Below are 19,625 nucleotides of genomic sequence, written 5' to 3' on the forward strand. Positions count from 1 at the left end.
AATCTCTAAACAGCTAGCGTTGCTGATACTAAGTTTGTCTCCAAGCCACACAAGCCTGTTTCTTCTCACGCAGGGTGGATGAGTGAACAACAGTCAGCTTTCCTGCAAACAGCAGTCAGGGTGACGTGATGGACATGATAGAGGCGGGCTGGGGGTGGCAGGAGAAGGCGCAGGGAAAGAGAGCAGTGGCTATGAGACCACAGACCCAAGCCTCTGGACTAGACAGCCGTATTCCTGGCCACAGACCCTTCTCTCCAGTGTCTCCCTAGCCAGCCAGGCACAGTTGGGTTCTCCGTCTGCACTGGTAACCTGTTGGTTGTGGTTTTCTTTCCAGGTGATTGGCATGCACTACTTCTCTCCCGTGGACAAGATGCAGCTTCTGGAAATCATCACGACCGACAAAACCTCCAAGGACACCACAGCCTCTGCCGTGGCAGTGGGTCTCAAGCAGGGCAAAGTCATCATTGTGGTGAAGGTGAGGCCCGGAAGCAGCAGCAGATTTCCTGAGTCCCCGTAACTGTAATGGCTATTCTGGGGGAAGTGCAGCCTCCAGAACCCTGACCGCTGGACTGTCTCTGAAACGGACAGGAGTATTGACTGTCCTGCCGGGGTGGGGTAGGTGCAGTGGATCTAGGCTCTGACAGGTCCTCCATTGATTCCAGACCTCAGAGGTTACATGCAACCCAGACTGTTCAGGATGGCTTCCTCTCCACCTTAACACTGAGCATTCTGGGGAGAGTTTAAGTCAGCTGAAACTGTGAAATGAAGTCTGGGGAAGGGAGACTGGGTGTAAACATGGGCAGTTCAAGCAAAGCCAGACTATCTGTGAGCTCTCTTCCTCTCCCTTGGCAGGATGGACCCGGCTTCTACACCACCAGGTGTCTTGCTCCCATGATGTCTGAAGTCATGCGAATCCTTCAGGTGGGTATTGTTCTGTGGAATGTTTGAGACCTCATCAGCTCTTTCACTCTGTTCTCCAAGCTGAAAATGTTCAGATAAGGGATAGGCTCGCCCAGAATACACCACTGCTTTTCCCTGGAGGCCCTTTTGTGCCCTCCTCCCCATACTGGAACAGGAAATCTTGGGGCTGAGACTGCCCAATAGGCAGAATGTTAACACTGCTCTCTTAGCTCCCTGACCACTGCAGGAGCCAAAGGCCGCCCAGAATTCTCAGACACACTGTGTCTGTATCCCTGAGGTGAGGACCTTCAGACCGGAGCCTGTGTGGCCTGACTACCACTGTATCCACAGATGCACACACACACACACACACACACACACACACACACACACACACATACACACACACACACCCTTCCATAGTCATCCAGATCTTTTCATGGCAAGGAGGATCCTCTTCACTGGGCATGTCCCTAGCCTTGGAACGCCAGCATTCTCAGTCCTGGAGTCCTGGTAGCTATGGCATCTCCATAGTCCCAAGATTCAGAATCATGAGCAAGAACTGAGTAACCTGGTCATCTCAGCTGTCTTAAAGTGTGTGGGAAAGCATCAGGGTTTCCTCTTGTGCTTTCGGGGTGAAGCACTGGTTCTGGACCTGGCCAGGTGATGTCTAAGAAAGAAGTGGGTTTCGCACGAGGCTGTGTCCATGGGTTATTACAGGCAGCCCTCCTATGGGGGGATGAGGTAACTGTGCTCTGAGGCCCCTGCTTTACTTCCTATTCAGGAAGGAGTTGACCCTAAAAAGCTGGACACCTTGACCACAGGCTTTGGCTTTCCTGTGGGTGCTGCCACCCTGGCAGACGAAGTAGGTGTGGACGTAGCCCAGCATGTAGCAGAAGACCTAGGCAAAGCCTTTGGGGAGCGGTTCGGAGGTGGCAACGTAGAACTGTTGAAGCAGATGGTCTCCAAGGGCTTCTTGGGTGAGTAGCCACATGAGACACGAGTAACACTGTTAGTTACCAAGTTCTGAGCGGCTGTGTGAGCAGAGAGCGGGGAGGAGAGTTTCCTAAACACAGAACCTTGGACATAGGAAATGCCGTAGGCTGGGTGTGTAGATTAGGGGGAAAGACAGAGTGAGGCTTACAGGACTCTGCTATGTATACCAGACAGACGAGCATATTCCTCCTGCCAAGATCTGACACTATCGGAGCAAGTTCTGTATCCAGGCTTGACCTTGTGCCCTGGCCTTGTGTAGGGAGCTCAGCCTTCCCATTCAGAACATACCATTAAGGCTGCAGGAAATCACCTTCTGTTTGGACACTAAAGTCCAGGGGTGGAGGGTGGACTTGCTTGTTCAGATTCAGATGTCCGTGCACCAGGCAGTTCTCTCTGCCAGTCATCAGGACTAAACGGCTCAGTTGGCTGGACACAGGCACTGAGGGGTGCAGCAGCGTGCTAGAAGCTCCCAGCACCCAGCGGACATGAGTTCTCAGCTAGGGGGAAGGACAACAACTAGCAGTCTCTTTCTTCTCTCAGGTCGCAAGTCTGGGAAGGGCTTCTACATCTATCAGGAGGGGTCAAAGAATAAGAGCCTGAACTCGGAAATGGACGGCATCCTGGCAAGCCTGAGACTGGCTGCCAAGCCTGAGGTGTAAGTTGACTGGCGTGATTGTTCGCACAGAAGCATTGTTTCTCTGGTAGCTCACAGCTCCAAGCCCCTTTTCTGTTCTATGACCCAAAGCTGGCAAAGCGCTACAGCTAAGCTCCCTGCATTTGCCCTCAGCCTAGGCGTCCAGGTGAGGACTGGCCAAGCCTGGGGCAAGCCTTGCCTATATTTGTGTTGATTTCTTGAGACAGGGTTTCTCTGTGTCGCATTGGCTGTCCTGGAACTCTGTCTCTAGTCCATGCTGGCTGCGGACTCAGAGATCTGCCTTGCCTGTGAAGATGGAAGATGGATTGCGTGCCCCCCCAACACACACACTCTTGCTCTTTGTTAGTTTTAGGAACACACTGCTATTGCTGATCTGTCAGGTGATAGTGATTGAAACTTCTGTGCCAGGCCATTTTGGGTGCTTATTTTCACATCAGTCAGGGAAAGTCTCACCCCTTTTTCCAAGAGAAAGGCTGTGTCATCTTTCAGGATGGTGTGGTCCATCCTGGCCGCTGGACTCCCTAAGACTCACCTGTACCCCACATGCTACACTCAGCTCCTCCCATTCTTTCCCTAGCTAAATGTTCCTTCCTGCTCCTTCTTTTTCTCAGCTCCTCTGACGAAGACATCCAATACCGTGTGATACTGAGGTTCGTGAACGAGGCAGTCCTGTGCCTACAGGAAGGGATCCTGGCCACACCTGCAGAGGGAGACATTGGAGCAGTGTTTGGGCTGGGCTTTCCCCCTTGTCTCGGAGGTCAGTGTGGAGGCTGGGCCTGACTTCCTTTATCTTTGCGCTTGTTGTGTCGCTTTCGCTGATGTCCTGTCTCTGCTCAGGGCCCTTCCGCTTTGTGGATCTGTACGGTGCGCAGAAGGTAGTGGACCGGCTCCGGAAGTACGAGTCTGCCTACGGAATACAGTTTACCCCATGCCAGCTGCTCCTCGACCATGCGAACACCCCCAGCAAAAAGTTCTACCAGTGAGCAGGCCCTCCCGTCCTGCCCCGTCCATGCACTAACCCAGACCTGGCAGTGCGCTTTGTGCCGTGCTGGCTAGATTTTCAGGAGAAAGACCAGGCCTTGGGTCTGCTCCTCCCTCAGTGCCTTCAGCCCTGACCAGCTCTTCCTCCTGGTGAAGTCTGACTGTGAATTAAGCCTGTGTACTTCATGTTGGAGGGTGAGCCCCACTGTGTTCCTTTCGCCAGCCTGCCTGAGGCCCAGAGCAGCAACTACAGGCAACCCAGAACATCTGCTGCTTGTGCCCTCCAGGAGGCCACTGGGGACTGGCAGTGGGGAGGGCATTTCTGCACCCAGCCAAACACAGGGTGACAATAAAATCCAGACTGTTGGCCTCTGCCTGCCTGCTCTGTTTTCTGGTCTGCCCGTCTGTTTAAGCACCCCCTTCAGTAATAAAGCCCTGTGCTGTGGAGCAGGAATGTGTTGGGAGATGTTGAGGCAGCTGCTTGAGAGGGGGATTGTGATGCCAGAAAACGGACTTTCTGTGCCCGTGTCTTGAAGCTTGACTGCCTAAGTGCCTTGGCTGGGCTGTCTATGGCCCAGTTGTAGCCCTGGTCAGTGAGAGCAATGGGAACAGTAGGGGCATGGTGTACCAGGATGCGAAAGATACTTCTTTCCCCAAATTCATTTCCTCACTGCATTGTATGCAGTTTTTTTCTTGGCATGCTCGTCCCTGGCTTCTCAGGATGTCTGTGGGAGAGTTATACAGAAGATGGCATGCTCGTCCCTGGCTTCTCAGGATGTTTGTGGGAGAGTTATACAGAAGATGGCATTTGCCTGGTGCTTTGGAACCTTGCAAAGAAGATGGGTGCCTGCAGATCCAGCTCCACCTCATTTCTGTGGCCTCAGCTCATCCCACCCCCACGTGGTGGTAAAGTTCTCACACTCAGCTGGGAACAGGGCCTAGTTGTATAAGCAGTGCTGGCCTCTTAATGGTTCCACTGAGTTTGTACAGAATCCTAATTTGGGTCCCATCACACTTTGCCTTCTAAACCCAGATGGTGCTGACTCCAGCCTGTCCCGCTTGTGAGGGAGCTCATCTTGGGCTCCACTGAACAGCTGCCGTCCATTGCTAGGAAGCCCTACTCCAGAGCTGAGTCATCTCCTTAGATCTGCAGATGGCCAGAAGATACAGAACTGGTTCTCTGCACAAAGGCCAAGACCAGGTGTCTCAGGGAGCTGGCGGTGCTGCAGTTACACCGGGACCCTTGGTGGCACTGAGCTCTGATTTCTGGGTCTTCCCTCAACAAGAAGGTATAAATTCTGATAAAAATTACTTAAGACTCAAGGTGGCACACACCTTTAATCCCAGAGGCAGAGGCAGGCAGATCTCTGTGAGTTCAAGGCCAGCCTGGTTTACAAAGTGGATTCCAGGACAGCCAAGACTACACAGAAGAACCCTGTCTTGAAAAACAGGCAGGGGGAGGGGGGCCTAGAGAGATGGCTCCGTGGTTAAGAACCAAAGGACCAGGGTTCAATTCCCAGTACCCACATGGCAGCTCACACTAGTCTATAACTCCAAGATCTGACACCCTCACACAGATATACATGCAGGCAATACACCAATACACATATAATTTAAAAAAAAAATACTAGTGGGTCAAGATATTGTGGAAGGGTGCGGTTTTACAGACCGGGGTGAGGACTGCTGCCCTGTGTTCTCGGGTTTAAGAGCAGGCTACACACCACTGCAAAGCCCTCCCCTGCTCAGAGACGCACATATGATGTCTTCATAGCCCATATCAGCCAACACCCAGGGCCCCACACTTTCCACTGGTTGTGGTCTAAGCCTTTATTCCCCTACCCCTTCGGGAGCCATCAACTGTGAGAAGACACACAGCGCGGCAGCAGTGTTCCCCTCGGACAGGCACGGCTGTGGGTCGGGCTTAACTATTCGTAAAGACACTCAAGAAATAAATAGGTAGGTCAGGGAAGGCAGACAAGAAAACTGCCACCTCTGCCCACCCCACCAGAGGGCATGAGGGGTGTGGTTCTTGTTAGAGGTGCTGGAGAGGAATGGGGCGGGGGTGTGCATTAGCCAGGTCTCTAGCTGTCATACGGATCACCATGCTTGAGACTGAAGGGCCCAGAGATCTTCTCTGAGCTGGTAGCTTTCCTGAGCCACCTGCCTTTCCCAGTCAGACTGTCCTGTACCAGCGACACACCAGGGGGGGCCCCAGGTGTCCATCAGAGTGAAATGCTAACTGGGGAGCATCTGACCACTATGTTTCTAGAACTGAAGAGCGAGCGGCTGGGCTACATCCAGCCACTCTCCTCCAGGTTCTGTCCTCAGACTGCCCCATGGAAAGCCAGCGAATAGCTGTGATGACGTCAAAGCCAAGACCAAAGCAGGGACTCTAGTGCTCGGCATAGGCCTGTAGCGGGTTCATCAGTGCCAAGGGTCAGGTGCCTAATCATGGGAGCAGACGGAAAGAGGGCGCCTCAGAGATGGGAGTCACACCCCTAACTCTGGAGCAGCCACAGGCAGAGAGTGAAGGAGAGGGCCCTTTGGGGAAACTGTACTTGAGTTCTGAGCCATCTTCCCTTGCTCTCTAACCTGAACATAAAGAGCTGACCAGTGTGTGGTGTCTGAAAGGCTACAGCGGGGCACAGGAAGGCGTTCTGCCCCCTGCTGCCACACACGCCACCTTTACTCTGCTGTGGGAATGACAGCAAAAGCCCCACCGGGGCAGGTGCAGAGCAGCGCCCCCTCCCCAAGTAGTCTTCACAAACAAGACTTGCTCCTGCAAGGTCCGGCTGCAGAGGCCCACAGGTCCCAAAGTGTCTCCCCTGGAACGCTCAGAACCCACCGAGCAGCCTCAGTCTTGGCTCGCCTCTCCTACGGGAGGCCCTGCCCCCGGAAGATCTCAGGGCCTCCACTCCCGGCATTCAGGCTGTGCAGCCGCTGGCCGGACGGTTCAGATCTTGGGTCTCCAGCCCTTAATGAACTGCATGATCTTTTTGACCTGCAGCTTGGTGAGATGGAAGTCGTCAGCCAAGATGTCTTCACTGAGTTGCACGAAGATGCTTCCATCAATGCGTTCTCGGGCAAAGAAGCTCACCACGTCCTCGGAGAGCCCAATGAAGCGCAGGCTGCGCGAGACCTCTTCCAGGGAGAGCGCAGACAAGTCCGCTGGTGGCTGCCAGGGGGGTGTATCCCGGACTCCAGCGCCTGTGGCTCCCTCCCGGGGACTGCCAGGAGGCCCTTCCAGGCCCCCTTGGGTGAGAAAGAGTAGGGTCCCTCCTGTCTCGGGCCCCTGCAAGGCAGCTGGTGACAATGAGGCGGGGACCTGCCTCAGCACCAAACCTTCAGGCTCAAAGGCCTTAGGAGGACCAAGTGGTGAAAGGCAAGGTCCAGACCCAGGTGTCCCCACAGCTCTGGGCTCCTGACAGCGCAGCAGCTCCAGCTCTGGAGGACTAGCCTGCCCCAGCTCAAATGGGTCCAAGGGTTCCAGTGCTGGCTCCTGCCACTCAGAGGAGGACAGAGCAGCTGAGTAACCTTGGCCCTGAGGGCCTGGGCCCGGGGAATGTGTGGGGCTGGAGGTAGCCAGGGCACCCGAGGTGGATGTGGACGCAGAGGAGGAGGCCACTGGAGTACCTGAAGGGTGGGCAGGCCCAGAAAAGGGGTTGAGCGCACCAAATGGAGCAAAGCGCTTCTGGGCGTGGGAGGGCTTGAACAGAGGTGGACAGCCATGGTAGTTCTTAGCCACTGGGGTGTCAGCCCCTAAGAGGGAGGTGGTCCGACCACTCGGAGGCTCAGCTAGGGCTCTTGAGGCCTGGCTGGGCTGAGTGGTGGTAGAAGGCATGGGTCCTGGGGGTGGTCGACTAGAGGATTCGCTGGCCTTGCAGTCTCCCCAGGTACAAGGGTAACAATAGAGGGAGTAGGCATCCGGTGATGGGGAACCACTGCCACTGCGGGATCCTGCCCTATAAGCGGAGAGAGACACATGGGTGTACACACAGGGCGCGGGGGGGGGGGGGGGGGGGCGGGGGATGGTGTACACATAAGCCCTCAGCAGGAGACTTCTACTCTCACCAAAGCTAGCCAGCCTGCTAATCCCAAAGCCTGAGCTCCTCCTGAATCCCCCAAAGTCCCCAAGTCGTATCAGAACATTCAAGAGAAATTAAACTGAGAAAGTACAAATTGGAAAATAGTGATCTCAAGACTGAAGACAGGCTCAGTGGTTAAGAGTACTTGCTCTTGCTAAAGACCCTGGTTTGGGCTGGAGAATGGCTCAGCAATTAAGAGCACTGGCTGCTCTTCCATAGGACCCGGGTTCAGTTCCCAGCACCCACATGGCAGCTCACAACTGTTTCTAACTCCAGTTCCAGTGGATCCAACTCCCTCAAACACCAATGCATATAAAATTTAAAAAAGGAAAAAAAAAGCTCAATTCCCAACACCCACATGGTGGCTCTAACCATCCATAACTCCAGTTCCAGGGGATCTGAATTCCTCTTCTGATCTCCATATATATATGCAGACAAAACATACACATAAAATAAAATCAATAAATCTAAAGGAAGGAAGGAAGGAAGGAAGAAGGAAGGAAGGAAGGGTGCATTCCTGCAGCAGAATCCCAGTGTAGAGAATGACCACCCACCACCACTCCAAGCATCTGAGCAAAGCCAGGGACCAATGCAGTGACTCACCCATCCTGCAGGCCTGAGGAATAATAGGAGAGGCTGGAGCTGGGTGAGTGGACAGGCTGCAGCTTGGGAAAGCGGGGCGGCACTGGGGGGCTGCCTGTGAGCCTGCTGCAGCTGCTGCCGCCCCGAGGAGGTACAGGAGGGGCATGAAGCAGGCGACACTCTTCCTTTACCTGCAGAAGGTGACTGTGTCACTAGGCAGCTGGCCCTCCTTATCTCACTTCCCAAGCAGGTGAACCTGGGTCTGGGCCTGACATCTTACCCCACCCATCAGGGAGACTACCCTGGCTGGATAACCCAGCTATCCAGCCACCTGGCTCATCTCCAGCCCATTTTGTCCCTCACACTCGGTCCACAACAGTCCCCTATTCCACCTTAAATTCACTGTGAATGTTAGCAGATTGGGGGAGGGGCAGATATGGGAAAGGCAGATATGGGGGGGGAGGTATATGACAAGAGCGACAAAAGGGAGGGACAGGATCTGCCATCTAGATCCCATCCTTCCAGATTAAGTCCCCCAAAGAGTGTGTTAACAGGTGTGACTGATGAGGGAAATATTCTGAAGGCAAATAAATGGGGACCTGTTAAAAATCTTCCTCAGCGCAGAACATTTCAGAGCCTATAATGTGGTTCTAACTCCCAAGAAGTCAAGGGGTTGCTGGAAATCCCTCGCCATTTCCTACACTTACTGCGCCTCGGAACTTTACCTCACGAAGGACTTTGTGGGTAATCCTGTTTCCAGTTCACCCTTAAGTCTCCATGCGTTGCGTGCATGCGTGCGTGCTGTGGTCTTGCCCCCTCTCCCTTTCCCTTTTGGCTATGGCCATCCTATCACATCCCCGGTGCCCGGGTGTCATCACTTTTGTGGCCCTCTAAAAGCAGCCCAAGTTCCCCCGAGGACAGCAGAGCTGACTTACCGCCTCGGATTTGGGGGGGACAGGAGGCGGTGGTGCTTCGGACTCATGACGTGGGGACCCCACGGTCCCGAAAGAGATGAGGTCCGGCCCTGGCAACTGCCGGACACGGGCATCGACGAGGTTCTCGGGGGCCTGGTGCACCCATAGCTCTTCGTACGGAATCTCGGCGCACGCGGCCGCAGGTTCCGTCGCACCCGCCCAATCCGGGCTCACATACTCCTGGTCGCCGTCACCGAGCGCGGGCAGGGCTGGCCCGAGGCGACACGGTGGTCCGGGCGCTCGGACGAGCCCGGGGGCGCGCGGCGCGGGCAGGCAGAGGCGCGCGCGGCGCGGGCTGGCGCAGTCGTCGGCGAGCTCTGCGGGAGCCTCGCGCACGGCCGTAGAGTACTCGTCGGGATCGAAGCGCTCGCGACAGTAGGAGGCACTGTCGCGCACCAGGCGCTCGACGCGCGGGTCCCCGGCCAGCAGACCCTGCGGCAGTGCGAAGCGCGGCGTGTCGGTGAGCAGCAGGAAGTGCAGCGGCGCCGGACCCTCGCGGCGCAGCGCCAGCCCCAGCACCACCGTCTTGGAGATGATGCTGACCAGCTTGTAGCAGTGGCCCTCCCGCACCGGGTGTAAGTCGTAGGGGTTGCGTGGCGGCCGGCTGGGGACCAGCACGTTCACTGGCAGTCGCACGCGCTCGATGATGGCGCGCACCGTGTGCTCGCCCTCCTGCATCTGCAGCTCTAACGGGCTGCGCGTGCTGAAGCGACCCTGGCACTGGAAGGGCAGGCTCAGGCTTTCGTTGGTGCGGTGGTTCATGCAGATGAGACAGGGCATCTTGCCTTTGACGGGCCTCGCGGCCCCACCGCCACCCCCAGCGACCCCCACGCTCCCGGGGCCACCCATTCCGGCCAGGGCTCCAGCGCGGCCCAGCTTGCGCAGGAGCGTGGTGAAGCGCGAGCGCTCCTTGGTGGTCTTGGCGCACAGAATCTCTGCCTGGCCCATGAGAGTGAGCTCGTCGCCCGCGTGCAGTGTGAAGTTGTACACCTCGCTGTCCTCGCTGAACTCGCCTGACACCACCTGGGGAATCCCAGAGACAAGGTGAGGTCCGAACCGGGATCCCAAAGGAAAGTCACACATCGCTGAGCTCCAAGCTCCGCGGAGTCTCCAGTCCCTTCCTCTTCAGCTGTCGCTGGCATAAGAGCAAGAGCACTGGACTCGGACTGGAGAGAAGCTGTGGGACTTTAACGTTTTCCTTAGGTCCTTAGTTACCTCTGAGTATAGATGTGTACTTTGAAAGTGCTCATTCATGGCAGATTTTATTAAGCCATCTTGACCATATGGGATGATAACAATGCCTCACCCACCCAAGACTACTGTAAAGAGAAAGGAACTGATGGACAAGAAGACCACCCTGAATGTTCTCACCGGGTCGTGACCCCTCCACACACCATTCCTGTTTCACCACCTTTCCTGGGAAGCCCTTCAGCCCACTGAATCAGACTGCTTTTCTGACATGGCCTGACTGTAGCAAAGGGTGCACTGAAGCCGCTCTCCCTCCCTCCCTCTCTCCCTCAACCTGGGGGACAGGGAGCTTGGGAAGATCCTACCCTGTGCCAGGACTGACCTTGACACTGAAGGTAATGGCCTCCATCACAAAGATTCGGTCAGGAAAAACACTGGCCACCTCCTCCACGCTGCTGAAGTATCTCACCGGCTCCCGGACATCCCGAGCCTGCTCCAGGAGTTTGAACTTGCCTGCACAGGGGAGGGACACAGGCTGCTGGGAAAGTCCAGGTCTGCATCCTAGGACTAGCCAGGGCCCTGACTAATTGTTGTCCTAAACTCACAGACCCTCTGAGAATTCAGGTAGGCAGAAGGCAGGTACATTGACATCCCGTATCAAGTGTCCATCTTGCCTCACCAGCCACACCCATCGTCATGCCTACCGACATGAGCTTAAAGACAGGCTGAGAACAGCTCTGGCTTCACACCCGATGAAGAGCCCGGACTAGGTGAGGGACTCACAGAGGATGATGGAGAAAGGACAGAAGGACAGTTTCCTGAGTTCACTCGCGTCCCTGGCACACCCACGGCTGTGTCAGTCACCACCACAGACCCTCCAGAATGGACCGCTCTGTAAACAGTCTGCTCTCTGAAGAAATGCAGGCACCATAGGTGACACAGTGAGTACCCAGGGGTGACAGGGGAGACAAGTCCTGAGGCATGCCTGTGAGAAAAGAGCTCCAAAAGAGAGACCTTCGGGGTTCAACAAGCTGTGCCTTTTAAATGAAAGGGGGGTGGGTGACCTGGCCCAGGAAGTCAGGTGCCTGCTGTGCAAACTCAAGGATCAGAGTTCAGATCCCCAGCACCCACATGGAAAGTTAGGGGGGCATGGCTGAAGGTCTGTAATCCCAGCTCAAAGGAGATGGAGAGAGGAAGTCCTCAGACCAAGCTGGCAAGCCAGACCAGCAGAAGGGAGGAAGTGCAGGTTGAGGAAGAGATGCTGCCCCAGTATATAAAGTGCAGAACAACCAAAGAAGATACCTGATGTCAATCTTGGGCCTCTGAAGTGTGCATGCACACACTTTGCCCACACACATTCTGACATACAGACGTGCACGAATATCACATACACGTGCATGTATACACACACACACTAAAACCAGGGAAGAAAATGAATGGGGCCCCCTGGAGGAGTTTGAGCAAGAAAATACAGCAATCCAAGATGAACTCTGAGCCGGGCAGTGGTGGTGCACGCCTTTAATCCCAGCACTTGGGAGGCAGAGGGAGGTGGATCTCTGTGAGTTCAAGACCAGCCTGGTCTACAAGAGCTAGTTGCAGGACAGGCTCCAAAGCTACAGAGAAACCCTGTCTCACAAAATAAAACAAACACACATACACACACACAAAGATGAACTCTGGCAAGACTCGAGCAAGCAATCCAGTAACAAACCCTAGAGAAGAACCAGGGAACAGCACACAATGAGAGAACCCAGGGGTTACACAGGAGGCAGACTCCTCAGGCCCCAGTAACACGAGGAGGGAAGTGAAGAAGGAAAGGACTAAGGACCATACACATCGTTCACTGGTCGCTGTGGGATGGCCAACTGTTCCACCCTGGCAACCAAGAGGAAGATGGTGGAAGCAGATCCTGTGAGACCAACTAAGGAGCCTCAGGTCGTGCTCCACGGTACAGTGCTACTTGTATGTGTGGCGACACCACATAGAGCATCAGCCTGAAGCACCAGTGCAGCTGTGTGGGGCAGGTGTGTTGGGGAAGTGGCAAAGAGGGCCTTAACACTTTGGGGACCCATGACCCAGAAAAATGTCCATACACAGTGAAGAGAGCCGCTCCTCCCAAAGTCCAACCAGAGGTGGAGGGAGACCAAGCGACTCCTGATGCCTGAAGAACCTCTGGCCAAGGGCAGGACCTGAATCACCAACATCCAGCACCACAGAGAAAGGAGGATGAGGTGGTGCCCTGGAGCAAGCAAGAGTGAGGGTCATGATCCAGCCTCAACCTCCCAGACACTGGAGGGAAGAGATACCACAGCCCAAGGCTTGGGGGGATAAAATGAGGAGGGGCCAGCGTCAAGGAGCTGGAGCCCCGAGGCTGGCCTGCTAACTGGCCGCAGTCTCCTCCCTCTCCACACCCCTATATGAATCCCCATGCTTCAACCACAAGCAGCCAGGCATGGAGAAATGCCTGCAGCCCCCTGTGGCGAGATTTGGAGCCCAGTCTGGGTTGGATTATGGGAGGATGTGGCAGGAAGATCGATGTAACCATGGTATCCAGCACCGCCACCCCCAGCCTCACAGCAGGGTCATTTCTGCGGGAAGGAAGGAAGGGAGGCCTCCCAGGAGTCATGCTTTGGCCTCTAGAAACCTTCTCAGTCCTACAGCTTCCTCTCTGCCTCCCACAACGGTGTCAGTGGCAAGCAGAGTCTACAGGATCTGGGGACTGTCACACTTTGCAGTCTGGAAACACATCTGCACTATGCTGATCATCTTTTCCAGTCAGAAGCACCCTCCCGCCGCCCCCCAACCCTGACCCACACAGCGAGCATTCGGGTACTTGGTAAAGAACAGCGGTAGTGACTCGGCTGCTCCTGCCTAGGTTCGGTACCGCGGCTGGTAGGTGGGACGACCGATCAGACTTCAGAGTTGGATGTGGCTGCGTCTCGGCTGTGCCACCAATCGCCAGGGAAGTCATTTACTATCTGGGCTTTGGTTTCTTGGATGCATATTACGTGGCCCACGTTGGAGTTGAGAGGCGGGGCTCACCTGACTAGGGCTCCGCAGAGTCCAAGGCCAAGGCTCAGGAAATAGCTTTGAGGAAGGTCTCTGGACCCTCGGACAGCACCCGGATGTCTCTAGACACCAAGTCACCCTGACTCCCGGCACCCTGGAGACGGAGGGCAGCCACAGTGTCAGCGCCCCCAGCCCCACCCCTCCCCCGCTGGCTGCGCCTGGCCACAGCCGGCCTGGACGGTGCCATTATTAATTCATTGAGAGGGCTCAGCGTGGAGCCTGCACTCTGAGCCTCTTTGGAGGCCCAGCCCCCTCTTTTCGCTCCCATGAAGTGAGTGAAGCGCCCAGCGGAAGAGGCCCTACACGCCAGCTGTCACCCCAGTCCTGTCCTCACCTCTCATGCTCACTAAGGAGGCATCAAAATGGATGGGCAAACGGATGGGGGCTTCCCTCCCTCCGTTTACAGTTTGCTGGGAGCTCTGTGACTTGGTTTCTCGGGATTTTAAAGATAGAACCGAAATGGTTCCAATGTCTGTGAAGGCTTTCCCAAACTGCTGGCTTGCTTTTTTAGCCCAAGTAGGTAGGGATCTCAACACGAGTCAATCAATGCCAGGTTCTCAGTGAGGGGAATTTCTTCCTTGAGCAGGCACCAAAAGCCTACAGCCAAGACAGACCCCCAAGTCAGTCGGACCATTGGGGCAGCTTCCTCCCTGGGGTGTTGCAAGTAGAAGCCAGCCCTGCAAGTGTGTGGTGAAGAGATCAAAAGTGTGGCAAGGTTTAAGCCTTGTCCCGCTGACTCAAGGGAGGGCCAGGCCAGAAAGAGCAGTGGTGAGACCAAGGAAAGAATGTGAGCCTTCCTGGCCCCAAAGGCTGCAGTCCTTGTTGGGGGCGGGGCAGAAGAGCTGTGCAGAACAGCACAGGATTGGAGCCTCACTCTCAGCTGCTCAAAGGAGCGATGTGGTGAGAACAAAATGGTGGCGGCCAGCGCACAACCTAAGATCGGGAATGCACTGGACATAGCTGCCCTGGGCTTGCATGGAGACATTTCTGGAACTGCACTGGGCTGGTACCTTGCGGTGCTGGTAAGATGCAACAAGCCCAGTGGTTAGGATACCTGGGTTCTGACCTTGACTTCTCCAAGTAGCCCTGTGAACCACGGCAGGTCAATGCCCTACTGGGGCCCTTGGTTTCATTACCGGCAGAATCGAAGTGCTACCCTTTCTTTTGGCAGTAGATCCTTTCGTCAAACAAAACCTTTAACCAAACACAAAGGGCCAGACCTGGTGGCATGGTGCAGGACTGTAACTCCTAACCACTCAAGAGACTGAGGCAGGAGAAGCACAAGTTCAAGACCTGCCTGGATTACAGGGCAATTTATCAAGACCATGCCTCTAAATAAAACTATAGCTGAGCCGGGTGATGGCGGCGGCACACGCCTTTAATCCCAGCACTCAGGAGGCAGAGGCAGGCGGATCTTTGTTAGTTTGAGACCAGCCTGGTCTACAGAGGACAGCACAGCTAGGGCTACACAGAGAAACCCTGTCTTCAAAAACAAAACAAACAAAAAGATAGCGGAGATGGCTCAATGGTAAAGGTGCCTGCAGCCAAGCCTGAAGAAATGTGTTTGGTTCCTCGCTCCACGTGGTAGAAGACAAGAATCTGCAAGTTATTCTGATTTCCACATCTGCTGTCACGCACATGTGTGTGTGCGCGCACACACACACACAATGAATGGATAAAAATCTAACAAAAATTAAAACAAAAAGGTAGACGGGGGCTGGGGTTGCACCTCAGTGGTAGAGCACTAGCAAGCATGCCTAGCTTGCGTGAGGCCTTAGTTTTGACCCCCGTACTTCAAACAAATAAAAAATAAATATAACACACATAAAAACAGGTAGTTAGCAAATCCTTTAGAAATATACCACTTCAGCATTGTTGAAAGAGCCAATCCAGGAAGACCGTATGTTTAACACAAAACCGGGGGAAAGAGTAGCCAAGCTGAGAGGCAGCCACAAGTTGGCCCCAGCACTCAGTACTGAGAGGGCTCTAGCAGACATTCCTTTTGTTTGTGCTTGAAAACATTAAAGGCAGCTTAGGGCACAGTCTTGAAGCTCTCCAATTAGGGATAAAGTTTGATTTGTGTGCCTTAGAGATGTGGGTACATTTTGACAGCTCTGGTGGTGCACACCTCTAGTCCCCAGCACTTGGGAGGCAGAAGCAGACAGAGCTCTGTGATTTCGGGGTCAGTCTGATCTACAGAGTGAGACCCTGTCTTTAAAGGGGAAAAAAGATGTATATAGCTTTAATCATTACTTCAAAAAATATTTAAAAATAAAATGTGACCTAGGACAGTGGGTCATGCTTATAATCAGTACTCAGGAGGCTGAGGCAAGAGGCTTGACATGAGTTCAAGGTCAGCCTGAGCTATATGGTAAAAACCTGTCTCCAAAATATAAAACAAGACTCCAAAGTCTGCAAACCTGAGATCCATCTCTTCAGAAACAGCGCTCCACAAACAGTATTGACACTCCTCAGCCCTAGCTCTAAGCACAACCCCCTAGCGGCCACCCCATTAGCACGTCCTAGTTCATCCAGGAAGCTCGGAGGAAGGGCGCCCATCAATGGCGTCTGTTAAACATTACCCCGCACCCTTGGTCCCAGTCTCTCCCGTCTCCCGAGCCATCTGGCCCTAGCTGGGCACACCTGGGTACTGCAGGGGAATGTCAATCTTGGGCCCAATGACGTAGTGGCCCTCCTCCAGGGTGTGGGCTGTCACTGTCGTCCACTGGCGGCAGGAGTGGATCAGCAGGATGTCACGCTCACTGACACCCTCAGCGTACTCCCCTGGGAGAGAAAGGAAGAGATGGAAGGTTAGGAGAGGAAAAAAAGAAAAGATTGGGTGACCCCCCCCCCACACACACACTTCTTCAGCAAATCCCTGCCTGGGGACTGCACCCCGTGATCCTTGCACTGGTCAGCAACACTTGGGGGCAGGGGGTGGGCAGTAATGGGCTGTGGCCTCTGGGTTGTTGAGTCCGGCCTGAGCCTCAAAGCTCTGACTCCCTATGGGGCCTCCGCAACTATAGCATTCACAGCCTCTCATTCATCATTCCGCTGGAGTGTCTGCTGTCCCAGCCCAAGCTGGGGCTAGGGACTCCCAGTGGAGGAGTCTGAGCCAGCCAGCTTCTGCCCTCCAGGCATGTTCAGGCCTCGGGAGGCTGGAGGAAGCATGTTTGAGGTAGGGAGCTGAGGGCATGTAGGGACATGGGGGAGGCGGACATCAGGCTGGGGTGGGGTATGAGAGACTTTGCAGGATCCTGCCTAGTCAGTGCCCAGGCTAGACAAGGAAAAGACAGAGAAGGGATCTGTTTCTGTGGGTCCTGGCTATGAGAGCTCAGAATGGCAAAGCTCACAGGAGCCCGCTCCTGGATCTTACAGAGAAACACCCTCTCTACTCCCATTGCCACAGAGTCTCAAAAGCATGGGACCTCAAAGGATGGGGGAGTTAATCCTGAACACCCAGATCTCATCTTGGAAAGCAATTTCTTAAAATTGGGGAAGCAGAATTGGGGAGGAGGAGGGAAGCTAGGCTGAGGAAAGCAGCTCTGGGGCAGAGGTGCTGGAGTCGGGAGGGGTCTGGGCCCAAGAGGCTCCATCCCCAGCAACCGTTTCCAGGGGAAGCAGGACTAGCAGCCCAGCTTCCAGGAGACTGATGGGGCGTATCCTGGATGCAGCTGGTGGACACAGTGGGGGTGGGGATGTCTCCTTCCCAGCCCCCTCACACACGCACACACACACACACACACACACACACACACACACACACACACCAAATTTTCTACCAGTCAAACAAATGGAAAATGGTTTGCTCTGACAGAGGGGGTTTCAGAAAGCATGTCCGTATGGTGTGTATGAATGGGTGCGGTATTCAGGGCCTTCAAGGGAGAATCTTCCGCTCTGTGTGTGAATATGTGTATGCAAGAGCATGCCAGGGGAAGTTTGTCTGTCTTCCTCCTCAGCTCTTTAACTCCTGGAAGAGATGAAGGTCTGCTCTCTCTCCAACTCTACCAGCTCTTTCTAGGCCCCACCCCCTCTTCCACAGGGACACAGGCAAAAGCCACACTGGTTTACATACCAAGAGCCAGGGGCCACCATCACCAACAGTTCAAACGCTTGTCACACAAACAGCAAAACTCAGTCTCAGTATCGCATAGAAGGACACTTCCTGAATGTATGCCCCCCCACGAGGGGACCTTCAAGGACACACCATTTCAAATATACATTCATACTCTAATGGTGACTACAGTCATAACGACGCTGTCATAGACAGCTAGGCCATCACACACCATTGTTCATTCATTCATTGATTCAGTGAATCAATGTCCACGATCTTTGTCCGGTCTTCTCCCAAAAGCCAGGAGCCCAGTGGAAGACAGAAAACTGTTGGTTATAATGGGACGCACAGGTGTGGCGGACAGCAGAGGAGGCCTAGCCTATACAGAAGGGCTCAGAAAAGAACTCAAAGAAAGAGGTGTCAAAGAGATGCGTGGGAAGTGAGCAGGAAGAACCTAGGGCCGAATTTCCTATTCACAAGCAGACGCGGCCCAGCTGCAGACAGAGTCTTGGGATCACACAGCTGAGTGGTAAGCAAGGTCCAGCAAGAGTTGCCCTACCAGGTATCCCTGCCTAATGGACCCGGATACCGATGCCCCACAGAGCCTGCTTCAGCCTGCCTGGTACCCACTGTGCCCAGTTCTTGCTGTTGCCGGTCAGAGGAAGGACTGCCAGTCCAAGAAGACAGCACAGGAGTCCCATTAGCATTCAGGGAAGCGAGTGTGCCAACGCGGGCCAAACCCCTATTCTTCTCACACACAAAACCCCCCGGCCTGGCTGCCAGCCCCGGCTCCCGCCCCTCCCCCAGTCAAGCAGCTCCCCTTTCCCCCAACTCTACAGTCCTCTTGCTCTGTGCAGCCTTCAAGCTCTCCCAAATAAGGTCCCGGTCCCATCATCGGAATACCGGGAGACTGCTAGAGAAATAGGACGAGAGAGGGCGGGAGCGAGGGTCCTGTGCTGGCGTGTGGCGGGGGGGGGGGGGGTCGCTAAGGGGGCCGCTCACTCAGGCCTCTCCTGAGGGTAGCCTACCCTTCACCAGAGGACCTTAGGATGTCAAAGGACGGTTCAAGTCCCCCAAAAGGGACTAGCGGGTGATAGTAGAGAAAAGACATATAGAGGTCCAAAGGATGCAGGAGGAAGAAGGTAAAGGCTGAAGACAAAGGGATCAAGGGGGTGCGGCCGGGGCAGGGGCCGACAAGCTCCAAGAAAACGGGGTGCACCGCCGGATCAGCCCAGAGACTCAGCAGCGCTACTGGCTCCAGAGGGAACAGGAAACTTTCTCCCAGCCCTGTCGCCAGTTTCTAACCCTGTGCCCAGATTGGGTCAGAAAGCGCTCCCCGGGCTCGGGGGCTCCGGTTGTCCCGGGAGCTGCCCCAGAAGACAGGCGAGGCTCCTATCACTGAGGACAGGGAGGGCAGGGACCTGGACCGAGTGCATCTCGTAGTCCCGCCAGCTCCATCCGAGAGAGGTCCCGACGGTCCGTCTACCCCCCCTCCACAACGTCCCCTCCCTGGACACCCGGTACCTGGCCCGAGGCAGGCGAGCGTGGGCAGGCGGCAGCGGCTGACGATGAGGTCGAGCGGGAAAGCGCCCATGCTCCAGCGCAGCCCGGCCAGCCCGGCCGCCAGCTTCTCCATGGCATGGGAGCTCTCCGGGAGCCGCCGTCCCGGGGCCCCGACGGCCAGTCCCGCGCCGCTCGGGCTCCGCGCCCGCCGCCACCACCCGGGCTTTAGCAGCGCTCCCCGCCTGGCAGCCCGTCCGTGCTGAGGGAGTCACGTGGCCGGCCTCCTCCCACGGGCCCGGCCCCCGCCCCCATCCCCGCCCCGCGCCCCGCCCGCCAGGCCCGCACCCCGGAATGCCCAGGTGATGGTCGGCGACCCGGCTCTTGGGGTGGAGGGTGAGTGTGTGTGTGGGAGGAGGGTCGGGCACCGTATCCTAGGTGTCCCCTTGTGCCAGGACTTCGTGGAGTCCGGATCCATCCCTGATGCGGTACCCAATCGGCTATTCCAAGCTGGCCGCTGGCTGCCCGGCGGCGAGGATGCTTAGACTGGGGAGGAACAGAGAGGGCAGGTGGTACTTGGGATCTAAGTTGTCTCCGAATCCTTGTAAGAGCACTCTCCGAATCCACCCCCGCCCCCCCCC

General features: G+C 55.5%; 2 protein-coding genes across 2 annotated transcripts in view; one reads left to right on the top strand and one right to left on the bottom strand.

Annotated features, from left to right (window-relative positions):
• Hadha (hydroxyacyl-CoA dehydrogenase trifunctional multienzyme complex subunit alpha) overlaps positions 1–3,906 on the top strand; it is a 36,263-nt gene extending 32,357 nt beyond the window's left edge. Inside the window, exons 15-20 of the mRNA XM_085691204.2 lie at positions 335–475; positions 853–921; positions 1,685–1,880; positions 2,437–2,551; positions 3,163–3,308; positions 3,389–3,906. Of these exons, the coding sequence (XP_085547330.2) occupies positions 335–475; positions 853–921; positions 1,685–1,880; positions 2,437–2,551; positions 3,163–3,308; positions 3,389–3,534 (813 nt within the window). The 3' untranslated portion in view covers positions 3,535–3,906. The remainder of the gene's footprint in view (positions 1–334; positions 476–852; positions 922–1,684; positions 1,881–2,436; positions 2,552–3,162; positions 3,309–3,388) is intronic.
• A 945-nt stretch (positions 3,907–4,851) lies between these two features.
• On the bottom strand, positions 4,852–19,231 carry Garem2 (GRB2 associated regulator of MAPK1 subtype 2). Its single transcript, XM_085691203.2, has 6 exons — positions 19,009–19,231; positions 16,074–16,214; positions 10,744–10,874; positions 9,135–10,196; positions 8,221–8,390; positions 4,852–7,494 (listed from the first exon to the last, which is right to left on the bottom strand). The coding sequence occupies exons 1-6, from the start codon at positions 19,118–19,120 to the stop codon at positions 6,486–6,488; spliced, it is 2,625 nt and encodes an 874-aa protein (XP_085547329.1). The 5' UTR covers positions 19,121–19,231; the 3' UTR covers positions 4,852–6,485.
• Positions 19,232–19,625: the final 394 nt, after the last annotated feature.

The sequence above is a fragment of the Myodes glareolus genome, chromosome 6, assembly GCF_982192425.1.
Source record: "Myodes glareolus chromosome 6, mMyoGla1.1, whole genome shotgun sequence".
Classification (NCBI taxonomy): domain Eukaryota; kingdom Metazoa; phylum Chordata; class Mammalia; order Rodentia; family Cricetidae; genus Myodes; species Myodes glareolus.